The following is a 20,940-nucleotide window of genomic DNA, read 5'->3' on the forward strand; positions in this document are numbered from 1 at the left end:
GAGGCAAGACACCATTGTTGGGGGGCATATGAGGAGAGGGGCATGCCCACCATAGGAGTTTCTTTCTCCTAGTGCTCTCAGGCAGCAGGGCACCACCTACACAAGCTACAGGGGCAGGTACAAGCCACTGCTGCCATATCAGACTCCACAGGTGGGCGTGGACTGCTGCCGCCACCAAGGGTCCTATGAGCAGGTGCAGGTCACTGTCCCTACCTTCCTGGGAGTATGCGCAGCCCACCAATGCCAGGGGTCCTGTGACCTGGTGCCAACCACTGCCCCCACCTCCCCAGGGGTGCATGCAACCTCCTGCAGCTGCCAAGAGTCCCACAGCCAACTGCCATCCACTGCCCCTTCCTCCCCAGGAGTATGTGCAGCTAGCTGCCCTTGCTGAGGGACCCGCGACCGGGAGCCAACTGCTGCCCCTGCCTTCCTGGGAGTGTGCGCGCAGGCCATGCACCTGCACACCCCCATCAAGGGGATAATGGCCAGCACATGCTGAGGAAAGAGATGGCAAGCATCCAAACCAAAAACAGCCCTCACACTGAAAAAATATTAAACCCACACAAGCTATGCAGGGAAGCTCCCACATATAAATAGCTCTCCAAGACTACAGTAGATATTTGTTTCTCCTAAACTCACAGAGTAAGAGAAATATAAGCAAAAGGAAGAAGCAGAGGAACCACTCTCAGTTAAAGACCAAGAGAATTCCCGTGAAGGAACAAACCAGGAAACAGACCTCTTCAGTCTAACAGACAATGAGTTCAAAAAGGAGGCAATGAAAATACTCAAGCAATTAAGAAAGGCTATTGACAGAAATGCAGATTACTGTGAAAAGGAACTAGAAACTATAAGAAGGAGCCAAGAAAAATTAGAAAATTCATTTGCCGAGATGAAAGCTGAGCTCAAGGCAAAGAAGAAGAATGATTAATGCAGAAGAAAGAATAAGTGACCTGAAAGATAGAATGGAAATTACCCAATCAAACACCAGACAAAAGCCAAATGAAAAAAAAATGAAAGCAATATGAGACATATGGGATAATATAAAGTAGGCCAATGCATAGTAGGGATTCCAGAAGGAGAAGAAAGAGAAAAGGGGATTGAAAATGTATATGAAGCTATTATGGCTGAAAACCTCCCAAAAATAAAGAAGGAAACAGATATCCAGATCCAGGAAGCACAGAGTGTCCCAAATAAGATGAGCCCAAACAGACCTACACCAAGACATATTATAATAAAATTGGCAAAAGTTATAGAGAGGATTCTAAAGGCAGCAAGAGGAAAAACAAAGAGTTAATTACAAGGGAACCCCCATAAGGCTATCAGCTGATTTCTCTACAGAAGCAATGCAGGCCAGCAGGAAGTAACAAAATGTATTCAAAGGCTTGAAAGAGAAAAATTTCCAGCCTAGAATACTCTGCCAAGCAAGATTATCATTTAGAATAGGAGGAGAAATAAAGAAGTTCTCAGACAAGCAAAAACTAAAAGAATACAGCAATACTAAACCTATCCTAAAAGAAATACTGAAAGGTCATCTCTAGAAAAGAAGCAAGAAGATATAGGTAGGAGAAAATCACAATTGGAAAGTAAATCACTTAAATTAGCTAGTATACAGATCAAAAAGAAAAAAAAAGCTATTTTTGAAAGCAATGATTAAACATAAGCAACAGCAAAGGGATAGACATGAAGATGTAAAAAGGGACATCAAAATCATAAAACATGGGGAAGGAGAGTAAGAAAATGCAGATTCTTTTTCTTTCTTTTTCTTTTTTTGAATATGTTTGAGACTGTATGACTATCAGTCTAAAGCAAGCAGATATAGTAAGGGATTAACATACTTGAAAAATGGGACAACCCACAAATCAAAAACACAGTAGACTCACAAAAACCGAAAAGAAGAGAACACAAACATAAAAGGAAATCATCAAATCACAAAAAGAAAAAGGAACAAAGAAGAAACAAAGAATCTACTGGGAAAACAGGGAAAAATCTACTGGGAAAATAAAAAAATTTATTGCCATTGAAATGGCAATAAATACATATGTGTTGATAATTACCTTAAATGTCAATGGACTGGATACTCCAATCAAAAGACATAGAGTGTTAGACTGAATAAAAAAACACCAAGAACCTACAATATGCTGCCTACAGGAGACCCACCTTAGAGCAAAGGACACACATAGTTTTTTTTAATTTAATTTGGTTCTGGGTCTTAGTTTCAGCAGGTGAGCTCCTTAGTTGCAGCAGGTGGGCTCCTTAGTTGTGGCTCGAGGGCTCCTTAGTTGCAGCTCACCGGCTACTTAGTTGTGACACATAGGCTCCTTAGTTGCAGCACATGGGCTCCTTAGTTGTGGCATGCAAACTCTTAGTTGTGGCATGCATGTGGGATCTAGTTCCCTGACCAGGGATTGAACCCAGGCCACCTGCATTGGGAGTGTGGAGTCTTAACCACTGCATTACCAGGGAAGTCCAGGACACACGTAGATTGAAAGTGAGGGAGTGGAGAAAGATATTTCAGGCAAATGGAAATGACAAGAAAGCAGGAGTTGCAATACTCATATCAGACAAAGTAGACTTTAAAGTAAAGACTATAAAGAAAGATAAAGAAGGACACTATATAATGATAAAAGAATCAATACAAGTAGAGGATATTACCTCATCAACTTATATGCACTTAATGTAGCAGCACCCAAATACCTAAAATAAATACCTACAGACATAAAGGGAGAAATCAGTGGGAATACAATAATAGTAGGAGACTCTAACACCCTACTCACATCCATGGACAGATCTTCCAGACGTAAGGCAACAGAGATCCTAAATGATACAATGGAGCAGTTAGACTTAATTGATATTTTCAGGACGTTACATCCAAAACAAAACAAAATGGAGTACACATTCTTTTCAAGCACACACAGAACATTCTCTACGATTGACCACATACTTGGGCACAAAACTAACCTCAGCAAATTTAAGAGTATAGAAATTATTTCAGGCATCTTCTCTGATCACAATGGCATGAATCTAGAAATCAACCACAGGAAAAGAAATGAGAAAAAAAACGACTACATAGATACTAAACAACATGCCACTAAAAATCCAGTGGGTCAATGAGGAAATCAAAAAGAAAATTTTAAAAAATACCTTGAGACAAATGTCAATGAAAACACAACCATACAAAATCTATGGGATGCAGCAAAAGCAGTTCTTAGCTGGAAGTTCACAGTGATACAGGCCATCATCAAAAAAACAAGAAGAATCTCTAGTAAACAACCAAACCTACCACCTAAAAGAATCAGAAAAAGAAGAACAAACAAAACCTAAAGTCAGCAGAAGGAAGGAAATAATAAAGATCAGGGAGGAAATAAATAAAATAGAGATGTTTTTTAAAAGTAGAAAATAATCAATAAAACAAAGAGCTGGTTCTTTGAAAGGGTAAACAAAATTTAAAAACCTCTGGCCAGATCACCAAGAAGAAAAGAGAGAGAACCCAAATAAACAAAATAAGAAATGAAAAAAGAGAAATCTCAACTGATACTGCAGAAATACAAAAAGCCATAAGAGAATACTATGAACAATTATATGCCAACACATTTGACAACCTAGAAGAATCGGACAACTTTCTAGAAACATACAGCCCACTGAAATTGAATCAAGAAGAAATAGATGATTTGAACAGACCAATCACTAGACGTGAAATAGAATCTGTAATTTAAAAAACTCCTTACAAACAAAAGTCCAGGACCAGATGGCTTCACAGGTGAATTCTACCAAACATATAAAGAAGAACTTAAACTGATTCTTCTCAAACTCTTCCAAAAGATTGAAGAGGAGGGAATACTCCATTCTATGAAGCCATCATCACCCTGATACCGAAACCAGACAAAGACACCACCTAAAAAGAAAATTACAGGGCAATATCTTTGATGAATATAGATGCAAAAAATCTCAACAAAATGTTAGCAAACCAAATCCAACAATATATAAAAAAGATCATACACCATGACCAAGTGGGATTCATCCCAGCTTCACAAGGATGGTTCTACACTCGCAAATCAATCAATGTAATACACCACATTAACAAAAGAAAAGTAAAAAACCACATGACCATCTCAATAGATGCAGAAAAAGCGTTTGACAAAATTCAACATCCATCCATGATAAAAACTCTTACAAAAGTGGGAATAGAGGAATATCTGAACTTAATTAAAGCCATTTATGACAAACTCACAGCCAATATAATACTCAATGGTGAAGAGCTAAAAGCCTTCCCACTAAAATCTGGAACAAGACAAGGATGCCAACTCCCACCACTTCTATTCAACATAGTATTGGAAGTCCTAGCCACAGCAATCGGACAAGAAAAAGGAATAAAAGATATCCAGATTGGAAGGGAAGAGGTAAAATTGTCATATGCAGATGACATGATACTATATATAGGAAACCCTAAGGACCCAACACAGAAGCTACTAGATCTAATAAATGAATTCAGCAAAGTAGCAGAATAAAAGATTAACATTCAAAAAGCAGTTGCATTCTTTTTTGTTTTTTGGCTGTGTCAGGTCTTCATTGTGGCATGTGGGATCTTTTGTTGTGGTGTGCGGGCTCTTCATTGTGGTGCAGCTTCTTGCTAGTTGTGGCATGCAGGTTTTCTCTCTCTGGTTGTGGCATGCGAGCTCCAGGGCACGTGGGCTCTGTAGTTGTGGCGTGTGGACTCCAGAGTGTGTGGGCTCTGTAGTTTGTGACACACAGGCTCTCTAGTTGAAGAGCAGGCTCAGTAGTTGTGGTGCACGGGCTTAGTTGCCCCATGGCATGTGGGATCTTAGTTCACTGACCAGGGATTGAACCTGCATCCCCTGCATTGGAAGGCAGATTCTTTACCACTGGACCACCAGGGAAGTCCCTTGGTTGCATTTCTGTACACTAAAAATGAAATATCAGAAAGGGAATGTAAAAAAAAAAAAACCTTTTAAAGCAGCACTCCCAAAAAATAAAATACCTGGGAATAAACCTGACCAAGGAGGTGAAATACTTGTACACTGAGAACAATAAGACATTAATAAAGGAAATTAAAGAGGATTAAAAGCAATGGAAAGATATCCCATGCTCTTGGATCGGAAGAATTAATATTGTTAAAATGGCATTCTACCAAAAGCAATCTACAGATTTAATGCAATCCCTATCAAAATACCCATGACATTTTTCACAGAACTAGAATAATCCAAACATTTATGTGGAACCATAAAACCCAGAATTGCCAAAGCAATCCTGAGGGGAAAAAAAGCAGGGAACATAACTCTCCCAGACTTCAGACAATACTACAGAGCTACAGTAATCAAAACAGTGTGGTATTGGTACAAAATCAGACATATGGATCAATGGAACAGAATCGAGAGCCCAGAAATAAACCCACACAGTCAATTAACCTTCAACAAAGCAAGAATATAAAGTGGGAAAAAAGATGGTCTCTTCAGGAAGTGGTGCTGGGAAAGTTAGACAGCTGCATGTAAACCAATGAAGTTAGAGCACACTCTCACACCATGCACAAAAATAAACTTAAAATGGCTTAAAGACATAAACATAAGATGTGACACCATAAAGCTCCTAGGAGAAAGCATAGGCAAAACATTCTCTGACATAAATTGTACCAATGTTTTCTTAGGTCAGTCTCCCAAGGCAATAGAAATAAAAATAAACAGATGGGACCTAATCAAACTTACAAGCTTCTGCACAGCAAAGGATACCATAAAAAATCATTAAAAATGAAAAAACAACCTACAGAATGGGAGAAAATATTTGCAAATGATAAGACTGACAAGGGCTTAATCTTCAAAATATACAAACAGTTCATACAACTCAACAGCAAAACAACCCAATTGAAAAATGAGCAGAAGACCTTAATAGACATTTCTCCAAAGGAGACATACAGATGGCCAGTAGGCACATGAAAAGATGCTCAATGTCACTAGTTATTAGAGAAATGCAAATCAAAACTACAATGAGGTACCACCTCACACCAGTCAGAATGGCCAACGTTAAAAAGTCTACAAATAACAAATGCTGAAGAGGGTGTGGAGAAAAAGGAACCCTCCTACACTGCTGGTGTGGATGTCAGTTGGTGCAGCCACTGTGAAAAACAGTGTGGAGGTTCCTCAGAAAACTAAAAATAGAATTACCATATGATCCAGCAGTCCCACTCCTGGGCATATACCCAGAAAAAATTATAATTCAAAAAGATACATACACACCTATGTTCATAGCAGCACTCTTCACAATAGCCTAAACATGGAAACATGTCCATTGACGGATGAATGGATAAAGGAGATGTGGTACGTATATACAATGGAATACTACTCAGCCTTAAAAAAGAACGAAATAATGCCATTTGCAGCAACATGGGTGCAACTAGAGATTATTGTACTAAGTGAAGTAAGTCAGAAAGAGAAAGACAAATATCACATGATATCACTTACATGTGGAATCTAAAATATGGCACAAATGAACTTATCTACAAAACAAACAGATTCATAGACATAGAGAACAGACTTGTCATTGCCAAGGGGGAGGAGGGTATGGGAGGGAAAGACTGAGAGTTTAGGATTAGCAGATGTAAACTATTATATATAGGATGGAGAAACAGCAAGGTCCTACTGTATAGTGCAGGGAGCTATATTGAATATCCTGTGATATTCCACAGTGGAAAAGAATATAAAAAAAGAATGTCTATATGTGTATAATATAAAAAAGAATGTCTATATGTGTATAACTCAGTCACTTTGCTGTACAGCAGAGAGTGGCACAACACTGTAAATCAACCATACTTCAAGTAAAACATTTTTTTGAACTTTCTAGTAGTCACATTAAAAAATAAACAGAAGCAGATAAATTAACTTTAATATTTTACTTAACACAGTATACCCAAAATATTATTTCAACACGTAATAAGTACAAAATTATTATTGAAATATCATATGTATATATATTTATTTGTGTATATATAAATATTTTCTAGTATATATTCTGGTTGTATTTTATATATAACAGCACATCACAATTCAGACTAGCCACATTTTAAGCACTTAATATCCATTTGTGGCTAGTGCTTATGATATTAGGCAGAGAAGTCATAGACAAATCACTGAAAACCAAAGATTTTAAAGCAGACAGAAAAAAAATATCACATTACATATGGAGAATCAATATTTGAATGTCCATTGGCTCCTCATGAGAAACAACAGTGGCCAGAAAACAATAATGACCTTTTATATGCTGAAAGAAAAAAACTGTCAACCCAGAATTCTATAACCAATGAAAATATTCTTCAAGAATGAAGATGGGGCTTCCCTGGTGGTGCAGTGGTTGAGAGTCTGCCTGCTGATGAAGGGGACATGGGTTCGTGCCCTGGTCTGGGAAGATCCTACATGCCGCGGAGCGGCTAGGCCTGTGAGCCATGGCCACTGAGCCTGCATGTCCGGAGCCTGTGCTCCGCAAAGGGAGAGGCCACAACAGAGAGGCCCACGTACCAAAAAAAAAGAATGAAGATGAAATAAAGACATTTTCAGATAAAAGAAAACAAAGCTAATTCATTGTCAGCAGGCCTGCACTACAAGATATTCTAAAAGAAGTTCTTCAAGTTAAAAGGAAGTAATACCGGACCTAATCTTAGGAAGGAAATGAAGAGTATTAGAAATGGATAAATATAAATATATATTTATATTTGTCTGCATAAATATATTTATATTATAGAAATATATAACTAATTTTTCTTCTCAGTTTCTTTAAGATGATATGATTGTTTAAAGCAAAAGTATAATACTGTGTTATGGAGTTTATCATGTAAGTGGATGTAATGCATATAACTACCGTGGATATAGAATTCATTTATGCCTGGACTGGAAAAGCTCTATCTTTATCTTTGGAAAAGCTCTATCTTTGTCTCCAGGGATGCCTGGATGGCTGTTTTTGATTCCTGGCCAAGATAAGGGAAGTGGATGTGGTCCTTAAATGCCACTGACCACCCCCGGGGTCATCTTCTTCACTGCTGGTTTGCAGCTGGCCTATATGGTTTGACAAGCCTTGCTTGATACACAAAAGGCCCCTGCCGAGCGTTTCTCCTTTGAGCTCCCCCAACCCAAAATTTCTTATATAGCTCCAGAGACACAGCATAGTCTGTGCGTGCGGATAAGGGGAGATTGCACATGGAATATCTCTGACTTCCATAAAGACTTTCTTGCACAGTGTTTATCTTGCTGCATTGTACCCTTTGCCTTCCATGAGTAGTCTCAGAGCAGTCTGATGAGTCCTGTCAACTATATGAACTGAGAAAATCTTTGTAATAACAGTAGCATGAAGAAGAACCATATATTTGCGAGGTTCTTGCATTCTATGTGAAATCATATATTAGCTCTAAATACACTATAAAGAACTAAGAATGTGTATTCTAATTCTCAGCAACCACTAAAAATGCAAAGAGGTATAGCTAAAGGTGAACATGTAAATAAAAGTGGAATCTAAAAAAATTTCAAAACAGGCATACACCCTGTAAAAAAATGTAAGCCTAACTGAACGGTATAACATAATAAGTGAAAGGTTGCCTTTCTGTCCCTTTCTAAAATATCAAAGAGTCATCTGGGTGGACAGCTTGTTGTATTCTTTCAGATATTTTTGTAGGCACATATGCATATATAGATAAAGAATGTTTCAACACATACAGACTGGCAGCTTGCTTTTTCATATGAATCAGTAATATATCACGGTCAAATTCCAATGTCAGGCATACAAATCTATCTCATTCTATTTAATGGCTATATAACATTTCATGGACTAAATGCAGTATAAATTGCTTATACTGCTTATGCAGTATAAATTCCCTTATTGATAACGTAGGTTGTCTTCAAATTTTCACCATTGTATTAGTTTCCCATTGTTGCTGTAACAAATTACCACAAACTCTATGGCTTAAAATAACATAAATTTATTCTCCTACAGTTGTGGAGGTCAGAAGTGTGAAATCAGTTTCACTGGCTTAAGGTCCAGTTCTCAGCAGGGCTGCTTCTTTCTGGAGGCTCTGGGGTGAAAATCTGTTTCCTGGCCTTGTTTTCACCTTCTGGTGGCCCCCTATGTTCCTTGGTTTATGGCCCTTTCAACCATCTTCAAAGCATATCACTTCAGTCTCTGCTTCCATCATCATATAGCCTTCTCTTCTTCTGACTCTGATTCCTTTTGTGTTCTTCTTATAAGGACCGTTATAGATCCCCCTGGATAATAATCCAGAATAATCGCCCCCTCTCAAAACCCTTCAGCAGATCCTCAGAGTCCCTTTGTCATATGTATAATGTTTACAGGTTTATTACTCAGCCTACCATAACCATTATCTTAAAAGTAATGTTTTAGTGAACATCCTTGAAGAAGTATCCCTACCCAGTGTGTGATTATTCCTTGAAGTAGAATCCTAGAAGTATTTAGAAATGCAAGGTCAAAGTAATATACCTTTTACATTTTGATAGATTCTCAACCAAATACCCACTAAGCATTGTACTGTTACTCCCTTAGACTCTTTCATACAAGAATTGGTGGCTGTCCAACCCCTGCTTTCTTACATTTTGGGGTTTAACTGGGATTCTTTTGGAAGAACTTACCTTCTCAGCAGTTCCCTTTTGCACCTCTATAGTCTTGCGGGTAGTTTGGTTCTTTTAATTTTCATAGTCAATGGAAACCCATCTGACAATATATCTTAGAGACCTGTCTATCTGAATTCAGTTAGGAGCTCCACCACTCTAACAGTTTTACCTTGGGAAAATTTTGTAACCTTTCTGAACTGTTTCTTTATCTGCAAAATGGTTTAATTATAGTAACTTCCTAATAGAATGTCTGTGAAACTTAAATGGGTTACTGTATACAAAGTTTCTATCATAGTCCCTAACATGTAAGTATTCAATAAACATTAACTAATATTATTTTTATTATTTGCTTTATGTCTCAGAAATTCCTTTTTATTTCTGTTCTACTAATGATATTTTCCCTAGTTTTCCAGCACTGCTCTAAATGTTCTCTGATTTTTTTCCTTTCATTTAATTTGGATTTTGAGTGGGAGGGAGGTAAATGGATGTGTTCAGTTACTCTGACAGATCCCAGGGTGGGATATAAATTCCCTCTTGGCAGGAAATTTGCCCTTTTTTCCATATCACAGCACATGCCATGTGTCTTTGCTCCAAGTGGGTACTCAATAAATATTTGTTTAATAGTTGATGGGTGGTTCCAAAAATAACATAAATAGTTGCTTTGAAATATTTAGAATCCTGAGACATTTTCAGAATGGTTGCTACACATCCCAGTGTCACCTTCTTACCAAGTCTTCCAGAGGAGAAGATGTTCCTGGGTGAACAGGAATGGGTTTCCCATTACAGGAGTCAGTGACGTTTAGGGATATAGCTGTGCTCTTCAGCCGGAACGAGTGGTTGCACCTGGACTCTGCCCAGAGAACCTTGTACCGGGAGGTGATGCTGGAGAACTACAGCACCCTGGTCTCGCTGGGTAAGGAGCCTAGCTTGTCATGGAGAGTCTGCCGTGGGAGCACTTTAGAGCTCCCTCTCAGGTTCAGAGTCTGCAGGTTTCTATCCTGTGTGCCCCTGGGAAAGGAAAAACCGGTGTAGAATTGAAAGTGTACCTGTTTGTTGTGATGCCCTTCATGCTGCTGTTCATCCTCTGCCTTCCTCCCGCCCCACCTTCTGATCAGTTCCCTCCTACTCCAATGACTAGAGCCCAGTTTAGATTCTGAAAAACATGTAGGACTCCCATCTTAGAGGGATTCATAGCCAGGGCCCTATATTGTTTCCTCCATCCCCCTAAAGGCCTCAGTCCCCCTCAGGAGTGCTTATGCTGCCTTCTCTGCCCTATAGGCTCCAGTTACTTAGTTCTGGGGTTGCTCTTCATGCCATTTGTTCAAACTCCATTTCCCTACTCATGAGCAGGGATTCCATTTTCAATGCCAAAGTTGATCTGCAAGTTGCAACATGGAGAAGATCCCTGTATGGTGGAAAGAGAAATCCCTCAAGATACCTGCCTAGGTGAGTAAGTGACTGGGGGGTGGGCACAAGTGTCTTTATACATGAGCAGGTCATGAGGAGTGCTCTGAAAACTTTCCTGGAAATTCTGAGCCTTATTGAAATGCTCAGGACCCCTTGACAAGGCTCCTTGGTTGTAATGGTTTTCTTTGCATCAAGAAGGTCCTTGTATTGACATCTTCCTTCTCATACCACTCCCTGCATTCTCTTTCCCTTTCCCTTTTTTTGCAGCCTCACTCATGTTCTTCTACTGTCTTTGGCCTCTTGGTCTTCATGGTTTTCTTTCCATCTGCGTTAACACGTGTTCATGTCTGATAGATATTAAATACTTTACACCTTCTGCCATATTTTGAAATTTTTATAATTTTTTTCATTTCTTTTACCACCCACACATTTCAAAGTATTGTCAACATTCCTTTGTCTCTGATTTCTTAACATTTCCCTTTTATTTTCTTGGAGACTGGGTTGTCATCTCCCACTATTATATTCAGTCAGCTGTCATTAACATAACCACTGTAGCCTTTCTAGTCCAGGGGTCAGCAAACTTTTCCTATAAAGGGTCAGATTGTAAATATTTTGGCTTGGGGGCCATAAGGTCTCTGTTGCAACCATTTAACTCTGTGGTTGTAGTGCAAAAGCAGCCAGAGACAGTACTTAGACGAATAGGTGTGGCTGTATTCTGATAGAACTTTACAAAAACAGGTGGCAGCTGAATTTGTTCCAGAGATCCATAGTTTGCTGACCAGTCTTCTAGCCTAGTCTAATCTAGTTGGTCTTTATCATAAAACTGTAGGTTGTCAGGATTGGAGGATCACTTAAAGATGATCAAATTTATATACTTCTTTTTATATCTGAAGAAACAGAGTATCAGAGATCTTAAAGTACTTTGGTCACAGAGCTAGAAAGCTGAAATCTGATGAAAGAAACCTAAATAGATCCCCAATGTCATTTCTATTCACCATAGGACATAGATTTGCCAATATTTTGCTTCCGTCTTTGTGACTTAACCTTTAATCTATGATTCTTGCTTTTGTTAACATCTTTTTTTCACTCTTCTCTCAACAAATAGTTTTCAACTTTATTAAAATACAGTTTTCTACAAATAAAGAGTTAGTAAGGAGTGCAGTATAACATTCAAGATCATGGTTTGAATTTAGACATTCCAAATTTCACTTTACCACTACTTACAAGTTTTATGAGCTATGGGAAAGTTACCTACCCTCTCTGAGCCTCTCCTCACCCACCTTCCATGCCATCAGCACAGTGATCTTTTTGAAACTCAGGTGTTAATCCTATACCTTAAGGGACTTCATTGTTTCTCTGTTATCCTTGGAGTAAAGTAAGATTCCTTAATGTGACATTAAACCTACTTCATAGCCTGTCTCCATATTCCTTTATGGTCTCATCAATGGCCACTTCCACTTCAGATCAGTGTTCTGGCCATATCTGTGTACTCATTATCATTTGTGTGTTATTCCTTCAGCTTGAGTCACCTCTTCCATCTTATCCACTGGAAGACTACTTATCCTTCAAGATCCATCTGTCTACCTAAAATGCCACTCTTATCTGTAGGTTTTCCTTATCTTTCCTACTTCCCAGTCAGCATTAATTTTCCATCATTTGTGTTCATATATCACTTTCTACATACCTTGAGCACATTTATTATGGTATCTATCATGATGAATTATAGTTATTGTGTTTATATTTATTAGTATTAGGTATTTTTCTAATAAGATTGTGCATACTTAAGGGAGAGGCCAGGTCTTTGAATTTTGTGCCTCTAGCATCTAATATATTGGCTTTAGTAATATTTTAAAATTTTTTTCAAATTCAATTTTAATTGAATTGAGTTGCCTCTGTGATTAACTCAGTGCCAGTGAGGCTCAAAGTACTCAGTCCAGCCAGATCATTGCAGCTACATTATTTTTCAGATTCCATTCTGTCCTTCCTCTGATCCAAGCTGTTCAGTTTACCAAATATGATCACTTTTCTCTTATTATTATCTAAGAACTTATGACACCTTCTGTTATCTAGATTTTTCTAAATTCTTCTACTAGTTATTCAGTAACTCTATATTTGTCCTCACTGTGATTAACCAAAATTTTAACTAATTCCAACCTGGATTTCCTTCTTTAGTCAATAAGCCTCCCCTAAATAGGTTTACTTTCTCCACAGATGACTTTGACAGGCCTTCTTTCTGACTCACAGGGTCCTCTTTTCTTTTTCTATTGAAATCCAACCCATCTCTATTGTCCATCTTCCTTCATACAACCATTCTTTACTAATATTGTTGATATTTGTATCTTCATTTTCTGAACCTCAAACCTGAATTATGCAGTTGAGGCTTCTCACATCATGTAGAAATGAACTATTACTGTTTGGCCATTTATTTATTTCATATTATCATTGCTGATTATTCAGTATTTGTTCAATAAATGACTGATTGAGTCTCAGGAGTCCAGTAAGAGAAGAGAGAATCTCTTTTCCTTTTCAAGGTCACCTGACCTTCAGAATAACTTTTGCACCTCATTCCCTGTGCTCGTTCATTTTTTTTTTTTTAATCTAAGACATTCTAATTGTGTACTTGTCTTGTACACAATAAGGAATTAACAAATCATCATAAGACATATCCACTGCTCTCCTGGAACAAATACTTGAATTATTTTCACAGACTTTATATATATGTTAAGTAATTAAATATTTTGAAAATGTGTTTTGAAATTCTAAGAAAGAGATGGATTATTTAGGCTTAAATAATTGAGTTTCTGTAAGTAAATGAGATTAGAGTAGTAAGGTAAGTTTCTAGATGGGCAGGGAAGGTCATATTGTGGGAAAGGATAAAAAGAGAAAGTACCTTGGTTGATCCTTGAAAATCCAAACTGTTAGGTTTTCCATGGATCATTAAGAAAAATCTATATTTGTATACAGATTTATAGCCTGTATTTCTTGTTCTTATTTAATTTTAATAAAATATATTTTAATACTAAAGCTGGATGGATTTTATTAACATAAATAACCTATTTTACTTAAGTTGTATAGTTTATTTAAGTACATACAATTACCTAATTACAGTGATCTAATTTTAATCTATTTTCAATCATGGATTGATTAAAGTAAGCTAAGAGTTAACTCAGAGTTTCTTAGAATCAGCTCAAACTAAATCTTTTCACTTAGAATCAGATCTGAGCTTGGAGCTTGGGCATACTTCACAACTTCACATCTCTTGTAGACTTTCATTATTTTCAAAAGATTCCTACCTTTACTTCTCTCAAGTGGCAGTGTCTTTACTGTCACTGTTAATTTGTCCACTGTATTCTCCCACACTATTCCTTAACCTATTTACTTCTCCTTCCATTCCATTTTGTTTTTATCCAGATTCAAGTTCATGTTTGAGATCAGATGGTATCAAACCTCTTTTATATGTATCATTGCCAATGTTTTTGTCCCACTGATGCATATTTATCTCTTCCAGCAGAGGAGCCATTAATTCTTCTGACTTATTCCAGGTTTCAAGACATGGCCTGAAATAGAAGCATTGCCTCCTGAACAGGACATTTCTATAGAAGAAACATCTCAGGGAATAATAAAGAAAAAATCCATTAAGTTTGGTCACTTGGATGTCACGTTTGGAGAAACTTTGGAATTTGAGGGCAGGAGACAGCAAGAGCAACAGAAGAAACCTCTCAGGCAAATGATGGCCTCACACAAAAAAACCATCAGTGAAGCTGGAAACCAGACAAGTCTTGAATTAGGGAAAGGCTTATTTATAAATACAGTTCTTGTTAGACAACAAAGTGTACCTATAGAAAGGATACCCAATATATATTATACTTCTGGGGGAGATTTTAAACAGAATTTTGATCTAATGAGATGTTTCCAGATTTACCCAGGAGAAAAAGCTCATATTTACAGTGAATATGGAAAAAGCTTCAACCAGAGTCTACATCTTACTGAACACCAGAGAATTCATACTGGTGAGAAACCTTACAAATGTAATGAGTGTGGGAAAACCTTCAGCCACAGATCATCCCTTCTTGCCCATCAGAGAATTCATACTGGAGAGAAACCTTACAAATGTAATGAATGTGAGAAAGCATTTAGCAGTAGTTCAACCCTTATCAAACATCTGAGAGTGCATACTGGAGAGAAACCCTATCAGTGCAAGGAATGTGGTAAAGCCTTTAGCCAGTGTTCAACCCTCACTGTACATCAGAGAATTCACACTGGAGAGAAACTCTATAAAATGTGGAGAATGTGAGAAGGCCTTCAATCGTAGAGCAAAACTTCATAGACATCAAAGAATCCATACAGGTGAGAAACCCTATAAATGTAGTGAATGTGGGAAAAGTTACAGCCAGTTTACATCCCTGGCTGAACATCAGAGGCTTCATACTGGAGAACAACTGTGTGAATGTTTGGAATGTGGGAGAAACTTCACTCGCATCTCAACCCTTATTGAACATCAGCGTATTCATACTGGACAAAAACCATATCACTGTAATGAATGTGGGAAAGCCTTCAACCAGTATTCGTCCTTTAATGAACATCAGAAAATTCATACTGGGGAAAAACTTTACACATGTAGAAAATGTGGGAAAGCCCTTGGTTGCAAATCTAACCTTTATAGGCATCAGAGAATTCATACTGGAGAGAAACCCTATCAGTGTAATCAGTGTGGAAAAGCTTTCAGCCAGTATTCATTCCTAACTGAACATGAGAGAATCCATACTGGAGAGAAACTCTGTAAATGTATGGAATGTGGGAAAGCCTACAGTTACAGATCAAACCTTTGTAGACACAAAAAAGTTCACAATAAAGAAAAACTCTATAAATGGAAGGAATATGGGATCAGAGAATTTCTTAGAGGAGAAAAGCCCTGTGAGGTTTAATTCATCTCTCAAATAATTTAAGATTTCTCATTGGAGAATAATCAGGAGAATAATAAATAGGACACAGACTTCTGATAGATGTCTTTTTTTTTCTTCTTCTAGAGAAAATAGTTACCATTAAGTAATGGTAAAATTAATCAACGAATATTAAGAGCACTGACTTGTCAAATTTTATAAGAACCAGTAAATTCTAAGGTTTCTAAAAACGTAAAAATTTTAAATTCATAGAAAAATGTAAAAGTCCTAAGTTTAAAAAACATGAAAATAATGGAATGTAAGTTTTATTTCCTTTATTAGATTTTATTCCCTTTCTAACAGTAAGCTTCAATATGAATTTTCTTTTAAAAATAGTCATTGAGTTATTAATAACGTGAATAAGTATGGAGCCTTATTTTCTAAAATGGCAGACAGATGTAGGACATGCTTTCTTTCATAAAGAGAAGCTAAAAATAGAAAGGAATTCTTTAAATTTAGTTTCACATGGAAATAATCAAGCTCACTTTTTATGAACTGCCTCACCAGCAATTTATACTTATACATATATCCACATAAATGTGTATATATGCATGTGTATATATACACACACAGAATTTTGGATTATATGTATATTCTTCCCAAAAGTCTTTGATGATTAAAAAATGTGGTTTTATTAATTTAGAATTTCGTTTTGAAAATTAAAGTTTTGCCCCGTGGTGTCTCTTCCTTTTCCTTATATTATTTCTTATATGATATGATTGCTGAATAGTCTTTAGAAGTTGGAGTAAACTGAAACAAATGGAGAGACTGTCATGCAAATACTCTCTTATAGGTTGCAGAAGGGATATATTTCCAGAATCTGATTATACACCTGGTAGCTCATTAGAGCCAGGAGAGATTTTAATTTAGTTTATTTATAGCCTTTCATTTTACTAATGAAGAAATTGAGCTTATTGAGTAGCGTTAAGACTAGAATCTAGGTGTTCAGTTTTCTGTGGTAATTTTAGGTTCATTTCCAACCTCAAGTCCCTAGAGTCCAAGTCCCAAAGCTATTTGTTTTGTAAACTGGTTAGGCACAACTGCATTAATTTAACCAGTTTTATTTTTATATTTGACAAGTTCCCCCTGACTTTAATCTTAATAATTGACTTAAAATCATGTTTTTCCTTTTTATTATATGTCCCTAATTATACCTGCTGTTTTAGTAACTGTACATAAATCCTGAAACCCAGCTGAGGTACGGATGGTGAAATTGCATTTGGGGGTTTCACATACAAGATTGCCTTTTTGTTTATTTTTGTTTACACATCTTTTAGGACTTCTTTTGTGTAAAGTGATACATGAATATTTTATTATTAAACATTTTAATCATCAGTTAAAACTGGTTATCCAAACATTTTCCGTGTTTTTTAGAAAGATTTCATTTTCCCCTGGGCCTACTTCCTCCAATTTTATATTTTACTTTCACAATTGGTATCATTCAAAAAATTGTTCTAGTAAAATTATCTAGAACTCTCTATCTGAGAAAGGTTTTAAAATTAAACTCAAGCATTCAGCATTTGACTTGTCTTAGCTCATTAGAAAGTGTTTTCTTGGGAATTCCCTGGTGGTCCAGTGGTTAGGAGTCAGTGATTTCACTGCCAGGGCCCTAGTTCCGTCCCTGGTCAGGGAACTAAGGTTCTGCAAGCTGCATGACATGGCCAAAAAAAGTGTTTTCTTATATATTTAAGTATATTTATAAGGAAAATGAAGATTTTAAACCCCAGTTTTTAACATCATACAGAGCCATTTGCAAGACATTCTAGATAAAAACATATTTGATTACCCAATAGCAGTGACCAAACTTAGTACAAAGATTTTGGTTTCTAAATGCCATTTCCCACTAAAAGGAACTAGGGCTCCTTGGAGAAATGGCTGATTCCCTATTTGGAATATGGAAAATGTAAGGTTATGCCTGGAATATTTTTAATGAAACAAAGCACGCAGAGACTAATGGGATAATGTCAGAAGGACCTGGGGGACAATTTAAAGGAGCTCCCACAGGTCAAATTTAGGACAATTTAAACATCAAAAAGAATAATCACAGTAATTGGTTATAACATGTTAAGTAAAATAAAATGAGCCTATAATGAAAAAATAGAGAAAAAAAAGAAAAGCTCTTTATGTACTTATTTGAAGAATGTCATCGTTCATTGTACATGGAGTGATAGATTTAGAAAAATCACCATCTTACAACCCTTACTGTAATTAAATCAGGCATGTTCAATGGATGGGGAAACCCTATTAGGTGAAAAAAAATTAACAAACATTATTTACATGATGTCAAAAGATCACAGATACCAATTGCAAAGGAAAGATATGCCTTTATAATGGAGAGATCTGGCTGTCAAACTTAATTTCTCTACTAGTGGGACAGCCTGACATGTGACTCGTGACAAGATGCAGTATGAAGTACACATGATCATTATGATGTATTCTTGCCAAAAAAATTTTGATGAAAATCTAATTAAATCTCTTATCTAGACTGATCTTCCTGTCACAAGAAATACAAGGAATAGAGGAACAAGTTGAATTACATAGTAAGGAATTAAACCCAGAATGTGAGTTACTACACATGACAGCTTGTCTGGACTTTTCAAAAAGCCAATGTAATAAAACAAAAAATGGAGTCTTCTAGATTAAGACACTCAAGATATAACCAACTGCAAGGTGTGACTCTTATTTGGGATCTGATTCAGAAAAATCAGAACAACTGTAAGGACATTTGGGGGGACACTTGGGGAAATACGAGGATAGAATTGGTATTAGATAATGTGGTATGTTTAATTTTCCTAGGTATAATGGGGGTATTGAGGTATAAAGGACAATATCCTTATTCTTAGGAGATGCATGCAAAAGTTTTCAAGTTTGAAGAGTCATGATGTTTGCAGCATATTTCAAATAAATATGTCAAAAATTAGTCAACTGTTGTCTCTTTGTGAAGGATATAGTTATGTTCATTGGTCATTCTCTAAACTTTTCTGTATGCTAAAATTTTAATAAAAAATTGAGGCAAAATGTGATTGGAAAAGTGATGAATATGAAACTTCCAGTCAATATTCTTCCTTTGTACTTATAAATTTCCTGTTTGAGAGTTTATCCCATATGGATATAATCATTGGAAATAACTTTGGTTGGTTCTGGTTCCACCTTATGGAATAAGCACACACCACCTTATATCTCCCACTAAATCTGACTAAAAATCCTAGAGAATGCATGGAGCCGCTGCCTGAGGATCCTGAAAAGTAATGGTAGCAGGCAGATTTGGGAAGGAAACCAGATTTTGAAATAAGGCCAGTCTGGCACTCCCAGACATTCCTGTGGTGAGGTCACTGGTGGTTGAACATACATCTAAACCTCTGAGAGAGGAGAACCCTTATCTCTGGTCAGAGGAACTGTGGGCCAAAAGGTTGGAAGAATCCCCACTGCTTTTCTTCTCTCACTATCTTTTTGCTACTTGGACTTGGAGGTAGATATATCCATTAGGTGTGTACCAGAGAGGAGAACCTAAAGCCTTGGTATTTTAACCAGAAGACCAGGAATAGAAGTGGCCCCTGGGAGCTGGAATGTGTCAGGGTGGTGACAGAAAAGAAAACTCAGGAAAGCCATCTCATAAAGTTGTGTATATAATGCCAGACTCACCCCTGATCTGGACCCAGAGATCTCATTCAAAACGCACAGGATATAATGCAGAATTGCACAAAGTATAAAAATCAGGAAAATTGCAACAATTCATAAGGAAAAAGAAAACAGGCAATGCCCCAAGATGACACAAATGTTGAAATTATAAAGTAGATGTTATAAAAATGTTTCCAAAAATGTGAGCATTCTTGAATGGAAACTTCAAAATTCTCAGCAGGAAAATAATATATTAAAAGGAACCAAATGGAAATTTTAGAACTGAACGATACAGTCACAAAATTTACCAAAAAAAAAAAAAAAATCATTGGAAGGACTTAGTAGCAGAATAGAGATGACAGGGAAAAGAGTCAGTAAACTGAAGATAGGTTGACATATATCCAAACTGAACTAGAAAGAGAAAAAAATACATGATCATATCGATGCAGAAAAAAATTTTGACAAAATTGTCCATTTATGATAAAAACTCAGAGTATTACAAATGAAAGAGAAATTAACCTAATAAAGGACATCTACCAAAAACTCACAACTAACATCATGCTTAATGGTGATCAAGTGAATGCGGTTAAGATCAGGAACAAGTCATGATGTCCACTCTGAACACTCCTGACTTCATACTGGAAGTCCTTGTAATGCAATCAGGCAAATAAAAAGGCATTCAGTTTATAAAGGAAGAAATTAAATGGCCTCTATTCAAAGATGACATGATTGTCCCAAGGAATCAACAAGAAAAGCTCTTAGAACTAATGAGTTTAACAAGGTCACAAGATACTAGATTAACATGTAAAATTTTTTGTATTTGTGTACTCGCAATGAACAATTAGAAAATGAATTTAAACAAGATACGGCATTTGCGGTAACTCTGAAAGGAAAAAAGTGGAAAGTAAAGAAATATTGTACATAGATAAAAATACTGCAAACTACAAAATGTTGATGAATGACAAAGATCTAAATAAATGGAGAGACATACCATGTTTACAAGTTGGAAGACTATAGTTAGTATGGCAGTTTTCATCAATTTATTCTACAGATTTAACGCAATTTGAATAAAAATTTCAGTAGAATTTTTTTGTAGATACAGACAAGCTGATTCTAAAATTTAAGTGGGGAGGCAAAGGAAATAGGGTAGCCAAAACAATTTTGAAAAAGCAGAATAAAGTTGAAGGACTCAAAATACTCAACTTTAAGTCTTACTACAAAGCTACAGTAATAAAGACACTGATATTGGTGAAAGAATAGACATGTAGATTAATGGGACAGAAAGAGAGTCCAGAAATAGACTGGTTAAACAGACTGTGGTACATCCATATATTAGAATACCACTTAGCAATAAAAAG

At 36.6% G+C, this 20,940-nt stretch overlaps 1 protein-coding gene across 1 annotated transcript in view; it reads left to right on the forward strand.

The window, feature by feature from the left end:
• Positions 1 to 18,950, forward strand: part of ZNF879 (zinc finger protein 879) — a 64,189-nt gene extending 45,239 nt beyond the window's left edge. Inside the window, 2 exon segments of the mRNA XM_032627244.1 lie at positions 15,040 to 15,250; positions 15,339 to 18,950. Of these exon segments, the coding sequence (XP_032483135.1) occupies positions 15,040 to 15,250; positions 15,339 to 15,949 (822 nt within the window). The 3' untranslated portion in view covers positions 15,950 to 18,950.
• Positions 18,951 to 20,940: the final 1,990 nt, after the last annotated feature.

This window comes from Phocoena sinus, chromosome 3 (genome assembly GCF_008692025.1).
Source record: "Phocoena sinus isolate mPhoSin1 chromosome 3, mPhoSin1.pri, whole genome shotgun sequence".
NCBI classification, from domain to species: domain Eukaryota; kingdom Metazoa; phylum Chordata; class Mammalia; order Artiodactyla; family Phocoenidae; genus Phocoena; species Phocoena sinus.